Here is a 27,633-nt window from a genome sequence, read left to right as displayed (position 1 = left end):
CATGAGTGGCTTTGGAGCTTGGGCTGTGTACTGGCAGTGTGGTGTTGGCTTTACAAAAAACTTCTGTCCTGAGAAAAATCCCCCATTGAGTCACAAATACACCTCCATTCTAAAAGAGGGAAAGTGTGATCTGGAAATTAAATGTAATGTTCAGGCCTTCTCACCATTTTTCTTTGGATTTCACTGAAGGTTTTTAGAGATCCTGTACAACCAAAAAGATCAATATCTCAAAGAGTCTTGCAGGGCTGACACCACCTAAGTTTAGACGCATTCATTCATTATTTTCAGTGAAAATCAGACTGCAGAGCATCCAGTCACATGTTGGATCCAGACTCTATGTGCTCAGTTGGTTTCTCCTCATAGATAGATGTTTTTTTTTTCTGCCACAAATGAACAAAAATGCATAACAGTACTATAATGCCTTGAGGTGGATTTACTCCTTTCACCTCATCTTTCTTAATGTTTGTGGTTTTTTATGTTGTAAATAAGTACACCAGTTGTTGTGTAAGGACTTTAACGAAATGAGATGCCGCACTTTGCCAATTTCTGTGGTACCGCAAGTTATTTCTGGTTAGTTTGAATAGTTTGCTGGATGTATTTTTAGCCCCTGACATTCACAGAGCTGGACTTGAAGTGAGGGAGCCCTCTGTCTGTTTTCTGTCAGCTCTTGGCTGGTGAATAGCTCCACCATGTTTCTGTCACACAATGTCAGAGTGACATATAGTGCTCAGTTCACGGGTTTACAGTGTGAAATCTGGCTGATGTAAGCAAAGAGGAAGGTTCACCTGTGTGGTATATCTTTAAATCAGATGTGACAGAAAGGTAAAAAAAATGTATGCTGATGTGTGTTCAGTGCCAGAATTTGTGAGCATAGATTTCTGTGTGATGCTAACGTGGGTGAGGATGGCATGTTACCTCCATTTATACATTTTACAGGAGTTTTTCTTTGTTGGTTGCCTTTAGTCGTTTGTTTAAAGAAGACAGGTCCTCCTCCACCCTTTCCTCATTTTGGTTTGGACTACCCCCCCCCCCCCCCCCACACACACACACACACCTTTTTTATGTCTGCATTGTGTTGCGCTCCCTTTTAAGTTTTCCCTGACCGCTCTTTGGGACCTCTGAACTTGTGACTTTCTTTCCTCCTGCAGCTGTCTTCGTGTTTTGTCCTTACAGTTTTATTTATCACTTTAGTGAAGCTGTTTGACCAGAGGATGATGGCTATACCTATTGCACTGCAGTGACAGTTTAAGGCTCTATCTTTAAATGTATGTTTTTCTGATCAATAGTCAGATATTTAACATACTGTCATATGTGACATGGAAAAGTTCAACATATTTGCATTTTACAAGCTGGGATGGAAAATTCAGTGTTTTACTCACTGGAAAGACAGCAGCAGGTTGATTTTCTTTTCTTTTTTTGTCATTGAAGTTATTGATTTATTAACCAAATATATGTAGCCCCAATTAGTTTTAGACGTAACAGTTTGCTGGTTCATTGTTGGCAAAAGGCTCTGTAGTGAGCTTGTCTCCCCCTCAAAGTCTTTAGCAGTTATTATCTCAAGCATTTGATGATGTTGGCTAGCACCCACTCAGACCCTGCTGGATCTGTAAAGAAGCTCTGTTTGAATGCATGCACATGTATGTGCATATGGAGCGCCAATGAGTGTAATTGTGTCAGTGCCAAACTCTCGTCTCCACCCTGTGATGACATCAGAGGAAAGAAGGATTGTAACGGTGACCCTCAATAAGGATGCCATTCAGTTTCTGTGACATCAGCTAATAAAGCCCAGCCAAAGACCAGTCACATTAAGACCTTGCGCATTTAAAGGTCATCAGTCTCTTTTGCAGCTGAGGAACTGAGCCTCAGTTTCAACAACTGCTGCTCTTCAGAAGAAGAGAGCCGGTCACAGACAATAAATGTCCCCGTTGTGTCCTGACCGCAGCATAGAAAACGGAGCCCTGACAATCTGGGAGAAGATCAGCAGAGCCGAGCTGGGCTGAAATGGAAGTCCCTAAATTCAGACCTTTCTTCTGGCACAAAGCCACAGCCAGGGCTGCGACCGTTTCATTTGCATGCAGTTGAACAGCAGTTAGCTTGTAAAGCAGGCTGGACATTGTAAGGAGTTGGTAGGGGTCTTGGCTCTGAATAAAATTCTTTTTAATGAAGTCAGTGAAAGTAATTAGCTTTAATTTGTATCTAATATAACACTCATTCACTGATAAATGCACATGTATCGTAGTTGCTGTGGTGGAAATTTCTTGAAGAATCTAGCATACAATTATTATGCGTTCATAGGTACAGCGATATATCTCAAATTTACCCAACGGTTACCAACTGAATCGAATAACTGCTGCCAAAACCAGATTCATGTCTGGGGAAAGTTTGTCACAGCCGCATGGTGTCTTATCTTTCTCCTGACATAAAGCCTCGAGCTGTTCAAGCGATCTGTTTATGTGTTCCCACGCAACAATGTCCTCAGGATGACACACAGAAAAGGAGCAGTCCACCACTGTTTTTGATCTACAAAAGCACACCATCAATCTGCAAATGTCTAAAATAGTTTTCATAATTTACAGTTGAAACATTATCCAGATCCCCAGTGAAACCTGGAAAGGAAACAGTACCGAGGTTAGTGAATATTAGCATTGTTATTGCACAGTGGCACGGCATGAAAAAGGACAGTGCATGTTACAGTTTTGAAATTTTACACATCTTCACCTTAAACAACCATGAAACATGGCACAGATATTTTACAAGCTTGGGAAGCTTTGCCTGCTTAAAGTAGTACTGAACTGAAATATAGTGACCAGAATGTGTTACAGTTGAATGTAAAAGAACAACACTGTGGCGTGTCAATCTGGAAACTTTCAAAAACTTTAGTTCTTGTGCTTGCACAGTCTTATATCACAATTTCTGTAGTTTTGTACTTCAAGTCATTGTACGTTTGGTTTCCTTTGAGTTGACTTGAATGGCAGCTCAGGTTTGCAAACATCAACAAATGCCTTTCTAAATTCAAGGCTTGATACAATGGGCAAAAATGCCATTGTGGTATTTTTTATACAGTGACTCGATGAAAGTGCCATAGTGTCATAGAGAAGGCAGTTCCTGACTGGTCTCATTATAAAATCACAATGCACCTGAACACACAGATTGTGTTATGTTTGTTCATTTTGACTTTGCTTTCCTCTGCTGACTGTTGGTGGACCATTAGGCTGACTGTCAGCGACACGGCAAATTTTCTGTCTAACCTGAGGTAAACAGAGCAAAGTGAAAATGCACACAGATTACCGAGTAGTCGATGTGTTTAAAAGTGTTAGACCATGAAAGCAGAAGAAAAGCTGCCATTGTTTTTATGGAAACACCCTTCTGATCCAGTGTTTCCCTGTAGAACCATTAATGGGTTGAAGCTGTGCACTTGGGAATAAAAACTCAGGGAGCAAAGGGTTTCCTTTTACTGTTTGATCTTCGTATTGATGTGAATAACATCCATTATCACCATTACTTGGGTCAATATGGGAAAGCAGTGATGGTGACGTTGGGGGCGGGGCTCTTGGAGAAAGCTACCAAGGCTCTGTGTTGTTGTCATCAGAGCTATATTGTAAAGGTTCCCTAAACATCCGATAATGATTGTTTGTATATTGTAACTCAAGCAGAGAAACATGTGCAGTCCCTGAATGAATGATATCTTCATCAGTACGCTTTGGGTTAGGGTTAGGGTTTACTGTGTCGTCGGAAGAAAGTTGATTTTCTGCTTGTTCAGCTTTCACAGTAAACATAACATGTAATCAACATTTCCCTTCCAGAGAAAAGCCTCCATGTAAGTTGGTTTTAAAAATGGGCTTGGGCAAAATGGGCTAAAATTCTTGCAACATTTTTGAACACAATCTGATTTTTATAAGAAACACACCGTGACTGATGCCCAACAGTGGAAGAATGCCTGAACATAAGATCAGGCTTTCCTGCAGATGTGCTTTGATTCTTTACATCTGTAAATCTTGATGGAACACCTCGACATGCATTGAACCGCTCTACTGCATGGCACTTTACTGGGCTCACTGATGTATAGCTCTATATTTGGCTGCAGGGCATTGACACACATCACCTTTATGTTGTGCATAAGGCCAGGTCTTCTCTGACTGTTCCCACTTACTGCTGCTTAACGCCCTTTGAACTTACCTGATCAGACAGGACAGCTGTGCACACGCTTCCCTCACACTGAGACACAAACACAGCTCAGGTCGGTTTACTGCTTCTGCATAATGGCCTGCTGTCATCAGCTTTGTTAAAGGAAGGTTATTGTTTCAATGCAGGCAGTTCTGGCAAACTGTCAAACCTGACAAATGAAGTCATATGTACACATCACCATTAGAAAATGGGTACCTTTTTAAGGAGTGTTGACATGCTGAGTGTTGACATGCTGACAAAATTTCTCTTTTCTGTGATCATTATCGAAGATCAGGCTTCATTTTCTAATCTGCTATAAACAGAACCAATCACAAGTGGTTGAATCACGGTGCTTAGGGGATACCAAACAGAATTTTGACTTCTATCATAGATATTATAAAACATGTTCATAAAAGCTTTTAATTTTCTCAGTGAGAATAAAAGAGGTTCACTGTTAGACTCAGATCATGAGACACACCCAGACTTTGTTGTTTGGCCTATTCTTTGGTTGTATTTTGGAATATTTCCTTAAACAGAAGTTTGGGATTTGTGGTGACGTGAGAATAAGAGACGGCCTTGAGTGTTGAGTAATCATTTGGACCAGGCTGTTACAAAGTTATCTTTAATGCATAACCTCTGCCCATTTAGAGTGTTCTCTGTGGCCATTCTTCGTGTATTTATAAAGTCACTAATTTCATTAATAATAAATAAATGAATAGATACATTTTATTGAATGCCCTCCATCCTGTTTAGATGGCAGCAGCCATTGTTAATGCGTCTACAGAAATGCATTTCTCCAAACAAGGAGGCCTAAAGTTTGACGTAATTGCTATGATTTTGTGAGTTCCTGTGAAAACAATGTCAGAACATTAACACAAACATAATGAGGACAAATTATGGAAGTGTCAGTTGTGAGGGAGTACTTGGTTTTGACCTGAGCTGCTACTTTATGTCATAAAATCCATAGGCGTAATTCATGGGGTGGGTGACCCAACCTAACCCACCCAATAATCCAAACCACCCACCATAACCCCCCCAACATCATATCTTAATGATCAATAATGAATGTTAAGTACTATAAACAATGTGGTAGATTCTTTCAATTTAGCCGGGAAGAAGTAATAGAGACGCCCCCCCGATTTGGTTTTGCCCATCTCAGACCTGTGCGTCTCTCCCCTTATGTAAACATCAGTGAGCCGGACAGTGACAGTGTGATGAAAAGAGCAGGAGTAAAAAAGAAAGCCTAACAACAAAGGTGGACAGAGTACACAACTTCACCACTCAAGTAAAAGTACAAAAGTATTTTGCTTAAAAATGACTTAAGTAAAAGTAGAAAATAAATGCCTAAGGAAACTCAGGAAAGGAAAGTATCTTTATTGTCATTATACAATACACTGATGTGATTCTGCTACAGATGTGTATAGCTCAAAAATACCTTCAGTTAAAGAGGCCCTAAAGAACCGGTCTGTGGAGGGATCCGGTCCAGTCTCTGTCTCTGGAGGGGTTTGGTCCAGTCCAGAGGTCTCCAGCTCCGGTCCTGGAGGGACACTGTCCTGCTCCAACACACCTGATTCAAATGATCAGCTCGTCATCAAGCTCTGCTGAAGTCTGATCAGGAGTCACTCATCTGAATCAGGAAACATCCAGGACCTCTGGTCTAGACTGCTAAAATGAAGTTAAGTTAGTCAGAGCAAACTTCACTGGACATGTATTGCAGGACGGGTTTATGTGGTATGTCCATTTGGAAGTTTTTTGGGCTTTTTTTGTTACAAATATTAAGTATATTATAAATATTATGGTTTGATGTGGCTGCCAAGTGGAAGAAAACTGGAGCTCCTGCTTCAGTGCTACAGTGGTGTGTGTGTGTGTGTGTGTGTGTGTGTGTGTGTGTGTGTGTGTGTGTGTGTGTGTGTGTGTGTGTGTGTGTGTGTGTGTGTGTGTGTGATGCTCTGCAAGGGAGAACAATTGGAACAGCATAAATGTGTTGAACATCAACCAACAAGTTTTTTTTACTCTGCTATTTTTTACTTCCTCCACGCATGTTCATCACTGAATGATCTCCATCATCACTTATCACTCGTACTAAGATGTTACACATTGTTCTTCTTTCTTCCTGATTTCTGCTCAGGCAGAGGAGTCAAGTTTCTCTGTCATGTAACATTTCCCACTAAGTTTAACTCAGGTCACTGTCAAAAATAACAAAAAGACAAACAAAAATCAATGCTGTATCTGCCCTGAAATGCACCTTAACTCTATTATCAGCCAAAAACATCAATATTAATGTAGAGTTGACTGAGGAGACTCAATTTGTTGTTGCTAAATGGATCCAACCTTACTGCCTGATAAACTGATTCTGCAAACCTGGGTGGCTCAGCAGTGATAGGCATTGTTGCCTCTGTGTTTGAACCTCCTTTCTTTGTGGAGCATGAATAGTTGTTTGTGTCCATATTTTGGCCCTGCGATAGACAACCTGGCAACGTGTCCAGGGCGGCTCAACGAGGGGGCTCCAGCCCCCCTGCAGCCCTGATGGATAATAGATGAATCTGCAAATCCCACATCATGTTTGCTTACAGTGTTTTTCACACCAGGAGCTGGAGTCTGTGCACGAGGTTGCTCTGATAGAGACTGTGGCCATGTGGATAAATTATACATTGTTATGGTTTGACAGAGAAAACCCAGATTAAGGGATTACTGCAACATTATGACTGCAGTCTCTTACGTAAAGCTTCGGACTACACATCCCGAACACCATACTCTTAAGTTTTGCTTTGCTGCTTTATTGGAGCGCAACTTCCTGCACTGAACGTGGGCATTAGATGTAAATCCTGAGGTGCAGAATCATCCAGTATAGTTTCACTGAAATCTTTATTGAATAAGATTTGTTTCACCTGCAACAGAGATGCTCCTAAAGAAACATTTTGCTGAGTAGACAGCATAAAGATATGAGTCTCAAATTAGCTGTTATGGAAAATGACAATGATCTTAAGTCTGTTGTCTCTGTCATCCAAGTCATAGTTCTCTGTGGAGGTTGAATTGGACTGGACTGGGTTTTAGATTCATGAAGATGTTTCACCTCATCCACGAGGTTCCATCAGTTCCAGCTGACAGGTGGGGAAAGACTTGAGCACACCAACCAACAGTGCAAACTAAACAAATCAGAAGTAGATTTCCACTGTGTATGAATCTGCACAGCTGCAGCTCACCAAAAAGGTTTCATTTTTATGACGTTTTCAGTCGACAAGAGACAAACATTTCACTTTTTTTTTTTTTTTTTAAACCCTTCTTTACAATTCCATTACTCAAATCTTCCCATTGTCTTTCTCTTCTCACACTAAGTCAAAGGTTATTAGTGGGCCCAGAATGGCCAGTTGTTCCCTCTCATCAGTCACACCGGCTCAAATGTCAGAGTGATTGCGCCTGTATGCTTGTTTGGCCTCAGACAGTTAACATTCTTAGGTCTGTAACACCTAATGTTAACTGTCTCTGCTGAGTTTTACCAAAATGGTGAAATCGACACCATTTCCACTGTCGGACAGGAAGACTGGTTCATAAGCCATTTGTCTATTACAAAATGCATCCAGGCCAAAGTTCACTTGAGTGACACCGCCAAACTCACATTTTGCTTAACTTTTCCAATAAGGTTTATTTTTATATATATATATATATATATATATATAAAGCCTACCCCCATGCAGAGAAATAAAAAGAAAATCTTAAATGAGTGAGAAATATTATAATATTAACGCAGCTGTTTCTTCTGTGTATAAAAACACTGGGCAGGCCCAATTGATTCTGTGAATCAAAACAACAAAATAAAAAGATAAGTGGCGGTTATGTGGCAGGACTGAAGTCACAGAACTTGTTAAGCTAGGATGTATTTCAAAGGGACAGTGACTGAGGTGACATTAAGAAAAGCAGTCTGAGCAGTGAGGGGATGCAGTAAATTTGATTTGCTCTGAGGGACATTTAGTTGTGATTGTTTGCGTCTCGCCCCGTTTGTCCTTTAATTTGCACTCGTGTATTTGCAACCTTCTGTGAAAGGTCAAACTAGTGTTTAGTACCGGTTTAGTATTTCATTGCAGATAATCTGAAACCTTAGAAGGAAATTGTTTAAAGTTGGCCATGTTTCATTCTGAAAACAGCTGCTTTAATGCCCTAAATACAATAATCGTGGTAGTACATCTCCTCCACATGTTTGCTTTCATGAGGATGATTAAAGTTGACAATGTTGGCCTCAAACTATTTAAGGAATAAAATGTGGAGATATTATTTTAGCCAAATTCAAATCTGCCCTGAGAATAGTCCTTAACTCCGCAGTCTGTGTCTGAGCAACTGCACAGGCAGAAATGCAACCACAAATACCAACACACGAGTGTTAGCCAATTTAATTCCTGCTGTTGTTTAGTCAGAGCCGCTTTGCTTTGCTTTGGCTGGCTTTGGAAATTTTGTGCCACTGTAACTATAAGCACTTAAAAGTACTGCTTTATGCCAAAGTCTGTCATTGTGTATACTTTGATCATTTTGTTTTGTTAGAGAAAACTAGGCAGAAAGGAGAGAAACAGAGAAATCTACTTGATGAGGATTTTTTTGACAGAATTGGAGAGATTTATTAAAAAAAAAAAATAGTATCCTCAGAGCTGCAGGACATCCAGGCAGTAAATATGTAACTCTGGAAAGCATCAATAAAAACGTAATGCACCAGAATAGAGAATAATATGTCAAACTGAAGCCAGTACCTGAGGAAATAAGGTGTCCGCTTCTTGCTCTCTGTTCCTGATTAGATGCTTAAATCATGAAGCTACAAAGACAGTCCTGATTTTTTTTTTTTTTTTTTTTTTAGTCCAGAACACATTAGACATGGTTTCCAGACTTCAGTGGGAGGCACACCTGCAAAACTGTTACAGTGTGAGATTGATTTAATCCAGAGAAGAATGCAGTCCATCTTGTTCACAAGAACAGTTTATGGTGCTCACGGGAAAAGGCAGACACTTCAGATCTGTGAAGGTTTGAAACCAGAGCAGAGGGGGCAATTTCTTTTTTTTTTTTTTTTTTTTTTTACTTTGCTGGTAAACTTCTGTATGCATTTTAGTATTTGTTTTTGTTGTGAATAAAAATCATTGATGATCAATGGCTGCAGAAGATCATCTCATCCACCGATAACTAATCCTTCACTGGTTGCTGTGATTGATTTCTGCTGAAGTCATCTCTTTGATATTCTGATTCAGATTTATGTGCTCCTCCTCCTCTAGTGTCTGCTCTCAGGTCAAGCCCACAGAGCCCTTTCTGTTCCCCTGCTAAGTGTTGCCAATGTGTGAAAAGCCCTGGCTGCTTGGTTAAAGGGCCTTGCCTGTCACCTTTTGGCCCCTCTTGATAGTGTGATCGTGAGGGCTGGTCATATACCAGAGGCCGTGGCTAATTACTGCAGAATACTCACTGCTGGGCTGCTGTCAAGGGAGAGTGATGTATCACTAAAGAACCCATCACCGGCCCGAAGGTGTCTGCTGTTCAGGAAGAGACCAAAGAAATGTAGCTGGGGTGAAGTTCAGGAAGAAGACTCCATGTCTGAGCCCATTTTACTCTGTGATTAATCTACAGTGAGAACGATAGGAATATTGGTCACTGAAGCTTGAGATTTATGCATCTTAAATCATCTTTGGATACATCTTTGGATGTCTTCATCACACATGATTAGTGGTTAGGACCAAAAACATGCTTTATGAGCCCACACTCATCATGGGAGACTAATCTGTTTATCCCGAGTCCTAATGACTTTTAATGTAATTCCCTCCAGGCATACCAGATATATGTACACAATGTAAATCCCATAAACAAGTCTCTTAATGTTTGTTCCAAATCAAAGTCCCTCAAGATGTTACCGAGACTTCACGGGGAGTTAGTGACTTTTTGCCTGCTATCAACATGGAAGCACAAAAACATGCGATGAAAAGTGATGAAACAGACAATTTCACTACGCATGTCCAGCATAACATTAAGTTAAAGATCAGATGAAGAATCAGACTTTGCAAAACAACGATTGTCTCTCAGAGCTGATAAATTCAGAAATTCTTGTGAAACAAGCAGAACAGTTCTGTTCATGCAGGATCCTGTAACTTCAAAGAGGCCGAGCAAAAAACTGACCATAACCTACAAAACTGAAATGAATTGAAATCAGTGATGCGCTTTTCTTGCCAACACCGTAGAGAGGTGGTCTTCCTCCATTTGGTGGTGGGGCTTACAGTTGCAGTCTGTTTTGATGGACTGCAGACTGTCAATTTAGTGAATATTTTGCAGCTCTCAGATGCTCTGCAGATATCCAGAAGAAAGCGCTAGAAGCTTTGGGAGCACAGATCCTGACTGATGTGTGGGAAGTCCACAAGGCTAGAGGTTAGAGCCCTGCCAGGATCTCTGTCTGTTCTCTGATACTTCAACACTCTCCTTAATAATGGATGTTGTTTTCCTCCAACAATGCTCTGTGCTGATGTAATGCACATTAGGATCCTTTTAACCTAATGCAACCTCTCAGCGGCGACCCCATGTTGCTGACTCCACGAAGCTGACGAACTGTGACTATGTGCGGATTTTTTTTTTTCTTTTTTCTATCTCAGAGCCGACATTTATTGAAGTGACATGATTTGATTCAGTTTCATTCATTTTATCTGAATCAGCCTTCTCCAAGTAGAAACATCTGACGCAGTAAAAAGAGGTCATTGTCTTCATCGCTCTGTTACGGCAGCAACACTGGGAACCTCAGTCAGAGCATGTGAGGTATTTTAAATCGACCTTTTATTTGTACTGTGATAAATAGGCAAGGCTTTTGGCAAATGGAACATGTGAGACAGAGATGAGTTCACGTCACAAGCAGCACTTAGGGTGATGTTTGTGATGAAGAAAACGTTTTGTCTGAAGAGTTTGCACAAAAAACTATTTTAAATTCTACCTGTGAATTGAATTCCACTGTTGAGGGTGATTTTCACTCGAGGCTGGTGTGTAAAAATGACTTAAACGTTATATTTACCTCTAATATGTGATCTGTTATGCATGGAAACAGGATGTTGTGGCTGGACACAACACAGGGAACGATTAATTATTCATTATTCTATTCATTCATTCATGCATTCAAGTATAAACAGCATATCTGTGAGAGAGAACAGCATATAATGGGGCACACATCGAAAACCATGTGAGCATTTTAAGGAAATTATTGAGACAGCAGGAGGTAGCCTATAAATACCCAAGAAGTTGCTTTTTCCATGAAGTTTTTCACACAGTCTTTGCAGATTCCATGAAACGGTCACCTAGACAGAAAGAGCTCAATCTCAAGTTACTGCTTGGACCTTTCAGCTGTAACCATCATGGCTCCATTATTCTGTGTGCATGTTACATATTATTGTAAATGCAATGTAACTTGTGTTTTGGGAAACCGAGACAGTTTCAGCACGCGTCATTATGCCTGTCTTTATGTTTAATATGGAAGAGTTGAGTAAATTAGGATTCGCGGCAGCATGGTGTTGTTTGATGTGTCCAACAGATTACTGTTGCTGTCAACGCATTGTAACCACATACTCTCTAATCATATGAGTGACTTGAATTGTCATGCTGTATGGGTATTTTCAAGTTGTAAATGGGAATCCTTTCCGTTTTTTATCATCTATTTCACATGAACGCAGCAATAGGTATTCAAGGAGGATGCATTGTTGAGTTCTTGAGCTCTTTAGCGCCTCTGACTTTTTTCCCTGGCCTTTTCTGGCCTTGTGTGATAGGACAGCTTGAAGTGTGGCAGGAAATGGGAGAGAGGGACCCGGGAATGACATGCAGCAGATGACACCAGCTGGAGCTGAACTGGCATCACTGACAAGGGCCTTATAGCCTCCTTTTCATGGGGGGCGTGCTCTAACCACGACTCCCCCACCTCCACATGCTGCTGATATAGGCGACACCCTGCTGATGTTGTTTGCACGTGAATGAGAAAGATCTAAGTGTTATGCCCTTTAGTCAGAACAATATGTGCTTGCTAAGATAGAATAAATGGCGTGATATGTACTTTTGTAATCAGATACAACCCAACATGCTCAATTGTAGCAAATCGATGAGAAAGAGCAGTAAACAATATTTTTTTTTTTTTTTTTTTTTTGCCACTTGTTGCAACCACCAAAAAAGGAGAGAGTTGCTGCTGAATACCTTGTCCTGTGAGTCAATGGGCAAAAAGCTTTCCGCGTGTTTGTATATGTGTGTACTTGCGATCTATCTTTAGCTGTGATATGCCAGCAGCAAGCAACACACGTCTCATACTTGTGAGGCCATGTCATGAGACCTCACACTCCCTGTCTCTCCTTCTCTCTTCCTCTCTCCGCATAGTCACAATCAGTGTCGTACAGAAATACGGTCTCTGTTGGCCTTTCCCATACCTCCACACAGGCCGTGTTATTTTACTGCCTGCTCGCAGAGTGGCTCATATGGACAAACTTGTAATATAGGACGTGGGAAAGAGGATGGAGGGGGCGTTTGTACCACCATGGGAGCAGACATTGGGAAATGGCTCACAAAGATTTGCTCACACGCACATTTAAGCATAGATTTGTGATTTTGTGAGAGCAATGCATTTTTTTTTTTTTTTTTGAGGAGGGGGGTAATGTGAAGACGGCCGCATCCCACATGAAATCACATGTCCCATATGTGTGCACCGAAATAGCTGAGTGTGGAAAGTTTGAGCAAAGGGGAATCAGCCTTGTTGCCAAGAAGTTATCAAAGACTGGAGCAGAGAGAACTCTCTTTGAAACCGCTGACCAAAGAGCTGTTTATCAGAGGGATTAGCCGCAAGTCAGCAAAACGGGGCCACCCATGACAACTGAAGGCCATTCACTGTTGTGAAAGTGAAACTGCTCAGAAATAATTCCCCTCCCATCAGCCCATGTCTTAATTATTTCAGGTGTTTTTTGAAAAAATAAAAATATAAAAATAGTGAAACTGTAACGACCTTTTCCACTGCAGGTATTCTGACTTTTAAAGGGGAACAAAAATGATTATTGTTATTGCAGCAACAGAGCTATCCTTAACGTAGTTTAAGGTGAATGTCAGCAAGTGAAAGGACACCAAAGTGCAAAATGAGAGAGTTTTCTCAAGAAAAGAAGAGAGAGATTGGTGAGAAGGTGATTCTCCTGAAGCAAATCCGTTGAAACAATGTCGCGCTCAAGTTCATTGTCTGTGTCGCAGGACAGACTTTGCTTGTAGTTTTGTCTTCAGTCAGTTTGCATTAGGAGTTTTGGCTGATGGAAGACATTCGGGTATGTACTGCGACAGCTGCTGAACTGAGACTGTAAAACGCACCAAGAAGTCCATCTTGTCGCTGCTCTGCTGAACTATTGGGTGTTCAAACACACATCGCTCATTTTAACAGTAAGAGCTTTATTTCTGTACAGTCGTACAAGTTGTAAATCACATGAGCCGTGCGAATGATGAACAGATTCTAATGAGCTGCTGAATCTGGTGAACTGCGGTTGATCTCTGCAACAGGTGGTCTGTTCAACTGGAATGTAGCATCAGATCACCAAGAGGAAAAAAAGAGTGATGGGACTCTCTCCTCGTCTCCCCCGCTGTGTGGTCCACAGTGATCCGCTCCGCTGTATTTACATTCTTTGTCATGTCTCCTCTGCCTTTTGGTAATCATTAACTCTGATGGCATGTTGAGTGGATACTGCCGGCACTTGGCTCCAGCACCCTGGGGATCTGTGTTTGTGTGTGTGTGTGGTGCTGGGGAAAATGTCTGCCAGGTCTGAGTGACAAGTTGACCTTGTTTTCTCGAAGCTATCATGGGAATGTTCAGCTTGCCTGCTGCAGCTGCCACTGTCCATCTCACTGTGTCCGTACCTAAAACACCTGAGCCGCGCAGGCTGCCTACAAAGGACAACACTGTAACACATCTACTGGTTATTTACGGCATCAGTTAAAGTGTCAGTTTCCTCTCTGTTGATAAATTGTCTGAGGCTGAGTTCAGACTGACTTTAGCATTAAAAAAACGCAGACTTCCCATTCACTTGAATGGATACTAACACAAAAACAACTCAGTGAGCTTAATCAATCTCAATCTTTACTACACAACGTCACAACATCATCTCGAAAAAGTGCAGGTTTTCCAGCATCTTATAAGCCTTTGAACAAACTATTGTTACTTTAACTGAACCACATGGATGATATTTCAGTCTCACAGGACCCTCAGGACGAACCTGTCTTACGACGCCCCTTTGCTCTCTTTTGAAAGTGTGTATTTTCGATAGCTGCTGTTCTACGTGATGAACATTTAGCGATAGGCCTGATGTCTGAACTGACTTCAATTTGAAGGAGTGGAACCTTTATCTATTGAAATGAATATAAAGCAAGTAAATGTTTCAGTCAATCCAGTGGATGATGATTATGTAAATAGTCACCACTGAAAATATACTGAAAACATGTGATTGCTCAGATGTTTTTAGCTTTTTTCGTGGATTATCCATCAACATGCTCTGTCATTTTACTTCTGGAGAATTACAGTGTGCAGTCAACAAGGTGGGAATGGAGCATCTTACTCAATCCACATTAATAAATGAAAGCCAACTGGGTCAAAAAGTCCAAAGTTGGGGGGGGTTTTGTTGACATATGAAATTAATTACGGACAGCACTAGTCACTGGTTTTTGATGCCGTTATTTTATTTGAGACAGAGGTGTTTGTGTGTGCACTAAAGTCCTATCTAATGATAGTCATGTAACAGACTTTTTGTGTTTCAAAGACCTCTCATATATTCTTTTGTATCATTCAGCTCGTGAACCAAATTATGTAACGCCGCTGGGAGTAAACAGTTTTAAAGTGGGAGGGGGCTCTCCCTCCCTCAGATAGGATACGCATCCTTGCTACGATTGCACTTCACTGTTCCAAAACAGGACAACAAGGAAAATACTCTTATCTTGTACTACTAAGAATCTTTCAAATGGGATGAAATGCTTTCCTCTCTAATCACTGGTGTGAACTGTAAATGAAGCGTGCCTCATCAAAGCAATGAGCTTTAGCTCCAGATGCACCTGAGACAGGTTAATTGTGCAGCTTGTTGGCTGAAAAAGGAGAGGACAGCATGAGAGAAAGGGAAAGATGTCTGCTATAGTTCACATAGTTCACATATAGTTCAATGTGGCAACATAATCAAGCTAAGGAAATCTGCATATTTAATGAAATTTTCGCATGAGGTAAAAAAAAAAAAGAAGCAGTGAAGCAGTTACAGGAAACACAGGAACACACTAACTAGATAAAAGAGTAACTAAAAGATAATTATTCAACGTTTCACAGCCATAACTTCACAGTTTATCAGCTGGAACGTCCATGCTTCTTTTTGTGTGTCAGATTTTTTTCTGATATTTTGAAATAAGTCCAATGCAGAGTGGAACAAATACAGCAGAACACACGAAGGTGTCCTTATGTGACATGAATTAGATAAATTTCACATTTCCCTGAAGCTTGTCGGAAGCAAAGTGGAAAGCCAGACATTTTTCTTTAGTAATCCGACTCTCCGTGTTTCTTCTCTCACTCAGGAGAGTTGTTATCTTCAGCTTGATTATGTTTCCTTCTCACTGTACGTGTGCCACTGAGGGACTGCTGCGATAAATGTCAGAGGCCACAAACAACAACAACAGACAACCAGACACTTTCAAACACTTCTTGTCCTACCTCTGTTAGTTCTTGCTCTTTTTTAATGTGTTTTCTCATGTTAACTCTACTTTATTCACTCTTAGACCTGTTTGTTATTGACACAAAGAACAGCCCGACTGAGGCTCTATTTTCCCATGATCCCTCTTTCTGTCTCACCCTGTGCTGAAGTACAGCTACTATTTCTGGTGCCAGTCAGGTCAGTGCACTGTAAGTCTGCTGCATCATGTAAGCAAACATGCTTGATAGGCCTTTGTTATTCTTAGATGTGACAGGGCTGGAAACACGTCCCTGAGCTGTCTTTTCATTTCACTGGCATGTCTGAATGGAAATAATTGGTTTCAAGTGATATACATGGTGGTACCCACACTGTGTTTCAGTACAAAGCAGCCCGGAGGTGAATTTATTATATAGCACCAATAAAACACAGTAAACCCTCAATTATTGTTGGGTTTAATTACCCTCACATTTGTACTTGCCCCTTGTGATGATGGGTGTGTGTGGGTAAAAAATGGGGCTGTGGAAGGAGGCCATAATTTTCCAAGAATGTGTACATTTATAATAAAAAAATCTCTGATATTCATTAGAGCAGAAATGCTGCCACTTGCTGTATAGAGTGGAGTACCTGAGCCGATTATAGTAATCATTTGATTATTTACCATATGCATGAATATACCCAGCCAATTCAAGATGCTTAACTGTTAAATGAGCTTGATCTGATAATCACAAGCATCTTTAAAAAATAGTGTCAGTAGGTTGATTGAGAAGGTGATAGGCTCTTCATTTCACAGAATATCTTTCATCCGCTGGGAAACAGGTTCAGATTGAATGGTGTTTCAGTTGACGTTGCAAGTAATTTGTTGTCTTTGTCTAAATGGCAATTCGTCTCCAAAATGTGGATCCCTATGAAGCTTGTGGGCAAAAATCACAAGCACTCTGTAATTGCTAGGTCTGATCGTAAAGTAGGCTATAACTTTGTCACTGTGGGCAGAAGTTATGGGAAGTCTGTGGTGTGATAAGGCTGATCCAATCGTGCAGAGCGAAATGACATGGATCTTAAAAAAAACAAGAAGAGAAAGAAACTGATTGTGGTTCATATAATTTATCACTTTTTTATTTACAATTTATCACTGAGTTTGTTTGTTTTTTTTTTTTTTTTCTTGGAAACCACATCTTATTTTTTTTCCTCCTGCCTTTCACTGTAGTCTCATCTTTGCAGACATAAATTAAACATTAATTAGAGTTGAAGTGCTGAGAATCCTTGGTATGCAAATATTAATACACTACATATCGAACCTTGTAAAAGAAGAAACAGATTGTGTAAGGACTTTGAAAACCAAAACAAATGCTCTCTCTTTAAGATGGGCACATGGATACCAGAGGACATAGTTACCTTTCGAGAAATCCCAGAAAGTACATGGACAGTGAATGAGACAAACACAGAGTAGTGATGTGTATCATGTGAGAGTTGTGCACTGAGGCATTCGCAGACTGTGTAATAATGTGTTTAGTGCTGGACTAAATCTCAAGCTCGGGTCGCTGTTCAGCAATCATTTGTCCCAGTTAGCACATATGTGTGTGCTTCCTCTTCCATCATCCCATCTGTAGTTGCCTCTGCTTTGGTCTGGCTTTTTCTTAGTTGGATGAAGAGCTTTCTTTATGTATTGTCCAGCCATTTAAAAGATATATGGCGGTTGTAGTGAACACCAATTATGTCTAATGATTTCAGTGACCTCCTGCCTTTTCCTCCATCACCATAACAAGACCACTATTTTTTTGGTCCTTCAAAATTAAGCCATAGCCTTTTACACCGCCCTGCTCTCAGTTCAAAATGTCAAGTTTGAGCACAGGATGTTTCTGATTCCAAGGTTCAAACCTGTGCTGGAATTCACACATCCTCTTCTAATTACTTTTCCTGCAGCACAATTCAGTCAGTATCCTGTTGACTCAGCCCAGCTATTCATATTGTGTCTATCAGAGTCTATCTGCTATTAATTCCACTTTGTGTGCTGAAGGTCAATGTCCTCTTTTCTTCTCCACCAATGGCCATCTGTGGTATTGGTTGGTTGTCAGAGTAGATGGGTGGTGGTGGGGGGGGGGTGGTTGAGCTGTAGCCTGTCAATAACTGTTTCATGGTTAAAAGTGTCAAAACAGATGCCACTTCCCATCTGCCCACCGTACCTGTCAGAGTGTCGACTGAAAGCTTAAAATATTCTGCTGGAAGGATGCCGGGGCGCCCCACCCAGTCGAGACTGTACCACAGCCAAGCCTCAGTCCTTATCACTGTAGCCTGGCCCCTCTGCAGCATACCATCTTTCCTGTCACTCACTACTCCACCACACTCGAGTTCATGAAGTCCAGAAAACCGAATTGTATGTATTCGGCTGTTGGTTTGTATCTGCTGATACCCAACATTAGCTTCCTGTGTTTATCAAAGACTGCCTTACTCAGATGTATAAATGAAGACATTTCGTAGCCACAGAGGTGCAGAGCCTGGCAGAAACCTGTCTTATCATCTGTGTCCACCGACAGAGGTGTTGTCTACAGTGAACTCACAGCCATTTGTTACAGTACACAATGTCTTTGATATGACTTCCCTCTGAGGTCATCCTGCCTGCCTCTGCTCTCCTTTACAAGGGCTGTGTTGTTTGCCTTATTTTGTCTTATCTTTTACGGTTCCTAACCCTTTGAAAACAATCCATCCTCTTTGCAGGATGAGCCTTGTTTTATGGGGGAACAGCTGAAATGCGACGGTAGTTTCTGTTGAGAGTTCGCTTTCAGCTTTACGCACTGCAGCTTTTTGAAGCTCGATGATCAGCACTGACACACTGTTGATCACTGACCTTCAAAAAGCTGACGTGTGCGCACAATGTGCATGTGTACCTGTGTGTCAGTGTGTGAACCAGACTGCCTCATAAATCAATGAAAAATATCATTTTAACTGGTGTCTTTCATGTTTCTGTGGAAATGTAATTAGCTCTGTGCTTGAAATAAGGATTTTTCCACTTTCTGTAAAGGGAGTCTGTTTGTAGCTAAAGTGTTCTTGCTGAATTGAAGTGAAAATATTCTGGATTCAATCAAGTCACTTTTTTGCCTTTATTGTGACAGCCACAGTGAGAGAGACAGCAAAGCTTCCACCACTTTTATTTATCCTTTACACAAATATGGGTTGGCCTAGGTATGAAAACATGACCATCGTAAAGTACCAGCCGCAGCTCACTTATAGAAAAATTTGCCATTGGCTTTAGGGAGGAGCCATTTCAACTGCACACATCTAAGACAAAAAATGTCAGACCCATTTAACGTCAAGCAGCAGAGCTTCTGAAGGTGATGCCGAAGCTGTGTGTAAGAATTAGTGTTTACTCTGTGAAGCAGCTACTTTCACATTGACAAGAGCATGATGCTCCAGGAGGATGATTGGTGAGTCAGTTTCATTCTGCTGTGCAAGTTCTTGTTGTATGGTCTGATTGACAATAAACTTTACTTTGACCTTGAGTCAGGATTCATCGTCCTGGTGAAGAAAATGAAATTAAATGAAAATGACTACTTGCAGACTATTAACAGTGAGCCATTACTCAAATAAGTAATTCTGCTGAGAAACAAAATTAGATTTTTTTCACATCTTCTATCTTCTCCTCTCCTTGTTTTGAGTGCAGACATTTTTCTCCTCTCTTGTGCAAATCATACACTGGGCATGTGAAATTGTTGTCTTGGGATGAATGCATTTTCCTTTGCTTGCTAAGGGGAGACTATAAAACTAGAGAGCCCAAAGCTTTCAAGGGTGGGCGCTCGGTTTTTCTTCTGTCGTGCTGATTTAGGATTATTATCCAATGTGCATGGACTCTTCCCTCTCATCATCAGAAAGGATCGATCTGAGGCCTTAGAGAGCCAACATCTTTGACAGATGCATTATGGAGATGAATACAGATCAAATTTCGAAGAAAATTTGATCGAGATCCTTGTGGGTAAAGATGCTCTGGCTGACAGACAGGATGGGTGAGAGAGTTTGAGCTTTCGTTATGAACTGCAACGCAGAATCTGAGTTTTCACCCGGCCTGTGCACTCTTCACTGTAGGTGAACAGCTCAGGTGGAGGAAAGGATGCTGCAAGTGAGTCAGCGTTGTCCTTTCATCACTAATGGCCAGGAAATGTCTATGTTGGGGAGACTAATTGGATTTCTTTAACAGGAAAGCATCTGTCCAGTTCCATTAGCCAGTGGTAAACAGCAACACACAGCAGGGAGAGAGGCAGGCAGGGGGGAAAAAAGAGGGAAAGATGTGAGGAGCCAGTTAAAATGGGAAGAACAAGTTTTAGGAACTTGTTGGTTCTGCAGCAGTCGGAGGGGCAGTTCAGGGGACAGCAGTAAATGTTCATTTTTCAGATAGCGATGGGATAAACGGAGAAGCCAGGCGTGTAGAGGGGATATGTCTGGATAATCAGCTCCTCATCAGGCAGCCCTGGTGTTACAGTTATTCACTTAACTGGAGGAATACACATTTGATCATTTTTTATGCTGACGGCAGCTGTGGATTTTATGTGGCTGTCTGTCCATTGGTCCCATTTTCATGAGAGAAATAAGTCATGAACAGCTTGAGAGATTTTGTTGGTAAAAGATCAAATTCCATGTGAATACCTAAAGCATGTGTTTGGCCATAACTCAAGAATTCATCTATTTATTATTTAAAAAACATGCGATTATAAACTTAATCAAATGCACACTGTCTAAAACTAATAAATCCCTTCATTAATTAAGTAAGTAAAGGTGAAACGATGTTTATAAAGGGCACTGAAGGACACAGATGATTCACATTTGCATTTTCTCAAGCAGTACTTGACACTAAACATTTTCCGCCCTCACATATCTCATGAGAAAAGTTCTCCGACACAATGAACAGCCACTCAGTGGAGGCTAAATCAAACATGGCCGCCTCATATTCCCAGGCTACAGCGCCGGCCGGCATCTCATACATCTAGTGAGACAGTGCGATGTGCCGTGTAACTCGGGGTCCTCCCTACAAACTAGTAAGATGCATCATGGCAGGAGACGCTGGAAGGGGGAAACCACTGGTTGCTCAGAGACGCACCACGAAGGAACAGTGGAGCCACTATGCTGCCTGTAAATTGAGCCTTTCTTCCTGTGAGAGGGTGACATGGTGGAATGCAGCACATTAATGTGGACATGGGTGGGCTCCTCATTCCTGTCATAGCATCTCTCTCTTCCCTTTGACCCCTCATGACTTCCTTCTCTCTTTATTTTGGCCCCATCCTTCAGTTGAGTTTATGTCAGCAGGTTGTGGATGGGGCAGTTATGTGTTTTCTTCAGCTGTCAGGTTTTTCAGGTTGAGTTGGATGAAGCTTCATTAGAATGACATCAGCCTATTTATGCATATTCCAGTCAAAATGCTTGTTGTGGTCGATATGTATATGCCATATATGTATATACCATGTTTGTCTCAGATTTTTGGAAAACACTGCAAATGTTCTAATGATATTTGCAATTTATGGTCAAAAAAGTCTGCGTGGAAATGCTGCAGTGGGAAAGTGGGTGAGCTGATAAATGTAATCATTTAATGAATAAATTGTAACATGCATGAAGGACATGAAGTTGCTGGCTCAGCTCTCACTCAGTCTGTTCAACCGTTGGTTGTCAAAGGCGACCAGCGAATCCTGGAGCCTCAGCTTCATTTAATTATTATTTTATTTATTTTATTTTTTTATGAATTTTTTTTTTTTTTTTAAGAAAATGAAAATGATTAAAACATGTTAAATGATTAAGATGCATTCAATGACATCTTTATTGTGTCTTTCCCAGCATGGGCTGCTGTGGAGGTGTCCATGGAGGACAGAGTGGAGGTGTTCAGGGGAGACACCGCTCGGATCACCTGCATGTACAAATCAGAAGATGATGTCGGTGGGATAACCATAATGTGGCTCTATGTGAGTTTCATCAATGCGGATTCACACACACACACACACACACAGACACACAGATTAATGCATCTATACCTGTGAAATTTGATGTGCTCCGCCTCTAATGTTTAGGCGACCCGCTCAGGTGAGAGGCAGAACATCTACTTCCAGGACAGCAACATGAAGATTGTCAGCCAGGGCACACCGTTCACTAACCGGATCAACATGAGCAGTAGTGACGCCAGCAGAGAGGTGGTGTTGACTATCAAAGATGTGCAGCTGGCTGACGAACTGGATTTCATCTGTTTCGTCAAAAGTCTTACGGCTGGGGAGGGCGAAGGACGCACCAAACTGAAGGTGTTTGGTAAGACTGAGATGACGTGTTCACAGCTGCAGATACAGGCTGACAGTAGATGAAAGACTGAGGATCATCAAATAAACTGAGAGGCTGAGACTACTGTGGATCCTGCTGCAGAGTTAAGATTAAGAGTTATGAACAAAGATAAAAATTGTTCTTGTGTCAGAAAGTGTCAGGCGTTTTTTCTTTTTTTGTTTCTTAAATCTGTCAGGTGGTCATTCTGCTCAGGTTCTTGATTAATTTCTTTTATCCTGTGCAGAAACCCCGAAACATCCTACCATCGAGGTTGTTCCGTCAGGAGTGTCAGTCACTGAAGATAGCCCATCCAAGGCAAACAAGCTTTAAGTCATCAGCATCAGTTTATAAACATTGACATGACCACCAGGCTACAGTTTCATTTTTTTGAATTTGTACTCCCACAGATCGGGGTCTGCGAGGTCAAAAATGGCTTCCCCAAGCCAAACATCACTTGGTACAGAGACAAAACTCCACTTCGCACTATTCCGGATGGTGGGGAGAGTTCACATCGACATCTTCAAAACATTTCTCTGTCCACAAAATGATTGAATGCGTTTTTCTCATGTGGCTCTCTTTTTCTCTCGTGTGTGCACGTGATTGGTGTTCAGAGGTCACAGTCACGTCCAGCAGGACTATTGAGTCCAGCGGTCTGTTCTCAGTGAGGAGTGAGCTGAGCATGAAGGTGCAGAAGAGCGACAAGGATGCTCTCTTCTACTGCGAGATCACCTTCTATATTCCTGGAGGGATGAGGATGATCGAGACCAGTCATGTCAACATCACTGTTTTCTGTGAGTTATACACACACACTATTTTAAAAGTGTGATGGTTGTTCCAGCAAACACACTTTCCACACGTTAAAGTTCAACTTTGTGGTCTGACCTTGACATCCTCTCTTTGTTTCAGACCCCCCCACAGCTGTAAGTGTGTGGGTAGAGTCACCAAAGGGCAAGATCAAGGAAGGGGACTCAGTTGAGCTTCACTGCCATGACAACGGCAATATTGCATCAGAGCTGGCGATCGTGCATGGAAATGTAAGAAAATCAAGATTTTCAATGCTTTTGATTCCAGCACCTGTTGTTAGGGATCCATCAGTAGTTCTGCCAGAGCTCTTGATGGACGGTCTTGAAGATCCTTTTGTCTCAAAAGTTATTGTTCATACTTTGGCTTTTTGTAGGATGATTACTCTTTAGAGAACAACGTGTTGGTGTTGGATAATGTGACTCGTGGAGCCAGTGGAGTTTACCAGTGCACCTCCTTGGACATGGACACATTGATAAATGTCTCTGGAAATGTCACATTGTCCGTCAACTGTAAGAAATCTGCACTCACCTGATTTGTGACCATGATAACAATCGCTTTTTATCTGCTGTGTGGCTGTATGTCTCCGATTGGAAATGTTGTTTCTCTCTCTGCGGTGCGTGTAGTTCTCGATCCTGCTGTGGTGACTCCCAAAGAGTCCATGATGCTGGCCCAAGGGCAGGAACTGAAAGCCACCTGCAACGCCCTCTCTTCTCTCCAGACACACACAGCCTGGTTTAAGGTCACACACACACACACCTCAGCTTGTTGTGCAACTTTGCTTCAGATACTGCATCAGTTGTCTCTGTTAACAGAACGTAACTAAGTAGCCTTAATCCAAACATAAATAACTCCAGTGTTGAGGTACATATGCTTGAGGAAAAAAAAAAAAAAAATTATTTTGGTTACTAATTACTTTTTAAAATAATAATATTATAATAATAGAAGGTTAAGTTGGTTTGTCTTATCCAGAAATGAAGTTTATTCGTGAACATCTTTAGAAAGTGCAGCCCAGAGTTGGAGCTGCAAATGTTAAACTTTGGTTAATCTAAAAGCTCCTGTCCTTTGACTGGTTAACAGTCGTTTGGTAGGTCGATGTTCTCAGATGTGGATGTTAAATGCGTCCTTTTCATTCCCTGGTCTGTGCAGGATGGACAAGAGATTTTGAAGGGTCACACTTTGATCCTGAAGGACGCCACGTTTGACACAGCAGGGACGTATGTGTGTGTGGTGACTGTACCTGAGATTGAGGACATGGAAACCCGCGGCAGCCTGCATGTTAATGTTAAAGGCGAGTGTGTTCACAGATACTGTTGGATGCTGAAAATGACAATGCTCTCTGGTCCCCAATCAATCTATTGTTATTTAAAAAATACTTCCATTTCATCATCAGTTTATAGGGGTTTTATTTTTCTGCATGAAATCACTAGATTTTTTTTGGTTAGTGAGTCAGTTTGTAAAATAAGGCATTTGTGTGTTTGCAGCAGGTGCGGTAATTATTGTAGTTGTGTAAGAACAATTTTTGAGGTTATTTCTCACACCTCTGTCTCCAGGCCCACCAGAGATCATGAAGCTGGACAACACGGAGATCGAAGTGAATTTTGAGAAATCAGTGGAGCTGAGCTGTGTCGCCAAAGGTTTCCCTGCTCCCGACATTACCTGGACTACCTCTGATGGAAAGGTACAACAGAGGGAAGTGTCTCCTCTCTCAACGTCAACAGATACAGCATGGGCTTATGTGGATGCTCATTAGATCGGAGGTAGCACAAAATCGATCACTGTGACTCTAAGACATCCCGTCACAGACTGAAGGAGCCCACAGTCCTGCTGTTCAGTCAGACCATGGTCCTGAAGATAGCATACTAAAAAATCTGCAGAATTACGCCTAGGAGCCATGCCTCCTTAGAAACGAGTTAAATGCTAAAGTACCTACATGCTGACTTTTAGGTTTTCCATGTTCACCATTTTGGCTTTATGTGTTGGGAGGTGTCACAATTTATTTATTGATATTTTTTAATGAATGAAAGTTGGTCAACTTGTTTTTTCTCTCTGCCTTTATTTTTTTATTTTTTTAACCAGCCCGTGAAGGCAACCTCCCATGAGAACACTGAGAAGGGGACTCGGAGTGTGGTCAGTGTCAAAGTCACCTCTGACCTCACAGTTTTTTGCAATGCCTCCAATGATTATGGTGCTGATGCAATGACCTACAGAATCAAAGCCAGTGAGTCCCTCACCGTCTGCACTTCCTGTCCCTGTAGTGTGTTTCTACATTTTTTAGTCTTGTCGTCCTCCCCACCTCCCCCCTTTCCTTCAGCTCTTCCCCTTCTTGTTTTTGTCACTTCTTTGTTTATTTTTATGTTGTCTGGAAGAATCAAGTTCCGTCTTGGGCTGTGATGTCTTGTCTGCGATTTTTGACCTCTCACTGAGTGTTGTCTGTTATTTCGGAAGAGGAGTTCTGTGTCTTGTTCACCCCTCCTCCCCCAGTCTGTTATCAGTGAGATTCCTCCCGTCTGTCCTCTACCTGTTTTCAGCTACACAGACCACAACACAAGCCACCACAACAACTAGCACTACCATTTCCACTCCCACAGGTAAGACCCCAGGCAGGCTGTAGTGCAATCGACTTCAAATACAAATCAACTTCAAAACTGTTCATATAAATCATGCTAGAAAAGTAAATTGCATAAAAAAAAAAAAAAAAAAAAACGTTGATTCAAGTGTTGAGCAAGACACCTCAAGTGGCCATCGTCAACATGGGTTACAGACTTCCTCTCATTCCCAGTCTGGTTCTGTCAGACAGAAAAAAAGAGAGTGAGAAAGTAAAACTAAGGTGCACATCAAGGCTACAGCAGTTCTGGTTAAATTATTATCGTTTCCACAGCTTGTCACTGTCTTAAATGGCTGATATTACAGAAGCTGTTTATTGCTGCAAGGGTCCTTACTGACTAAGTTGTTGCTGAAGCCCTCGTGCATTTTCCTCCTGGTATTATAAACCAAATGTCATTAGCTTATATAGGATGTTACATGCAATATATATATATACACACAGCCCAAGTGTGACCAACATTTGGTCACACTTTCCCATTTGAATGAAAAGGAAGGTATGGCCAAACATTTGACTGCTACTGTATATGAGTTTCACAAATTGTGTGAATGCGATAACTTGAAACAAGCATGAAACAATGTTTCTCACCCAAAAAGTGGCCATTTACATCGGATTAAAACCAACATGGTTTACTCTCTGCAAAGAGGAGCATTCAGGTTAACCTTATGGTGTGCAGCTACATCCACAGCTCACAAACACACATGAAATCGGCATGACTCTCCGCAGCAGCTGATGCTTTAAAGAGCGAGTCTCCTGACTCCCATTACAGCCGCTGCCTTGTGTTTTCTCTCTCCCTCTTCATGAACCTCTCTCTCTCTAGTCTACGTCATGTTAGGAAATAGCCAGCCCCTCAGAGGAAAACTGTTCTGGGTTGTTGTTTCTCGCAAAAGGGGGGTTAAATGAGATTAAACAGGGCAGCTCGGCCCCGCTGCTCTGGAAATGACTGACTGTGCTAGTGACCACAGTGACAGTAGATGTTTAGTTTGAAACAATCGATAAGATATTCTTGAATGAAACACTTACTGTATTCAGCTCACTTCTGCTGAAGATCTAAACTGCCTGGTGAATGTGTGTGTCCATTTAAAACATTCAACCACTGACTGATCTCACTTTTATGGTTTTTCTCAGTCAATACAGAAACTGTTGACCCACCAGAGAAAAACAAGACAGGGACAGGTTTGTATGCTCGGTTGCTGCAGATTGTTCCTCGCCTCTCAATCTCAAAGCAAAAAAAGCTTCTTTCCACTGCTCCAACACAGCACCTGCCTTTTACCAGACCCCCCCCCACCTACTCATCCACCAATGAACCTCAAACTATCTATGATTCACGAATCATCTTTCCTGTGCATGTCCTCTGGCTGTTGTATCTGCATTTCCTACACTCCTGAACTGGGTACCTTCCTTTCTTCAGGTTGCCGGGTTTAAAGTCACCTGAAGAATGTCAATGCTGCACTTTGCAAAATAGCGCCTGCTGTTCCCACACACTGTCCAACACTGCACAGCCTGCTCAAAGCCATCCTGAATCCGCCTCTCCAGTCTCCTGCTGTCATCTCTGTAGTCGATAACGCCGTTTGTTGTTGTGCTTCTTCTCCGCCAGGGGGAACTGGTGTCATCATTGCAGTCATCATTACCTGTGTCCTGCTGCTGGCCATTTTAGGGAGTGTGCTCTACTTCCTCTACAAAAAGGGAAAGATCTGTGGCCGATCTGGAAAGAAAGACCTGTGAGTGCAATCAGAGGAGCTTGATTCAGAAGAATATGATGTTTATGATGTTGAAATAGGGAAAAGTTATTACAACGGCTAATTTATCACAGGAGTATTTCACAATACAAACTGACTTGTAAAAAGTGAGGGAGGGGAAAACGAATTTGTTAACCATCAGCACAGAGCCAGCTCGTGTCTTCTTATCACACGACTATGGCTCGCTGAATCATTGTCTCATGTATTTGGAAGCATTCATTCTTATTTTGTCTTTAGTACTGTCAGCATTATTTGTTACAGGACTGTAAATCATCAGTTAATATGAAACACATCATTACGGTATTCACACAGAATGTGGAGGAAATGCGAGAAAGTCATAATTTGGCAGCAATATTTGTGATGCTTCATTTTT

The 27,633-nt window shown here is 41.5% G+C and overlaps 1 protein-coding gene across 3 annotated transcripts in view; it reads left to right on the top strand.

Moving 5' to 3' along the window:
• Nucleotides 1-27,633, top strand: part of mcamb (melanoma cell adhesion molecule b) — a 30,247-nt gene that overhangs the window by 1,687 nt on the left and 927 nt on the right. The window contains exons 3-16 of one of the 3 annotated variants that reach the window (XM_029518331.1): nt 21,645-21,769; nt 21,875-22,106; nt 22,360-22,430; nt 22,523-22,610; nt 22,727-22,906; nt 23,022-23,149; nt 23,293-23,428; nt 23,543-23,658; nt 24,066-24,207; nt 24,470-24,597; nt 24,996-25,137; nt 25,448-25,507; nt 26,650-26,697; nt 27,119-27,242. In XM_029518331.1, the coding sequence (XP_029374191.1) occupies nt 21,645-21,769; nt 21,875-22,106; nt 22,360-22,430; nt 22,523-22,610; nt 22,727-22,906; nt 23,022-23,149; nt 23,293-23,428; nt 23,543-23,658; nt 24,066-24,207; nt 24,470-24,597; nt 24,996-25,137; nt 25,448-25,507; nt 26,650-26,697; nt 27,119-27,242 (1,720 nt within the window). The remainder of the gene's footprint in view (nt 1-21,644; nt 21,770-21,874; nt 22,107-22,359; nt 22,431-22,522; nt 22,611-22,726; nt 22,907-23,021; nt 23,150-23,292; nt 23,429-23,542; nt 23,659-24,065; nt 24,208-24,469; nt 24,598-24,995; nt 25,138-25,447; nt 25,508-26,649; nt 26,698-27,118; nt 27,243-27,633) is intronic. The other 2 variants (XM_029518332.1, XM_029518334.1) reach the window with 2 other exon arrangements.

Source organism: Echeneis naucrates, chromosome 13 (genome assembly GCF_900963305.1).
Source record: "Echeneis naucrates chromosome 13, fEcheNa1.1, whole genome shotgun sequence".
Classification (NCBI taxonomy): Eukaryota; Metazoa; Chordata; class Actinopteri; order Carangiformes; family Echeneidae; genus Echeneis; species Echeneis naucrates.
This window is presented reverse-complemented; position numbering and strand designations above follow the sequence as displayed.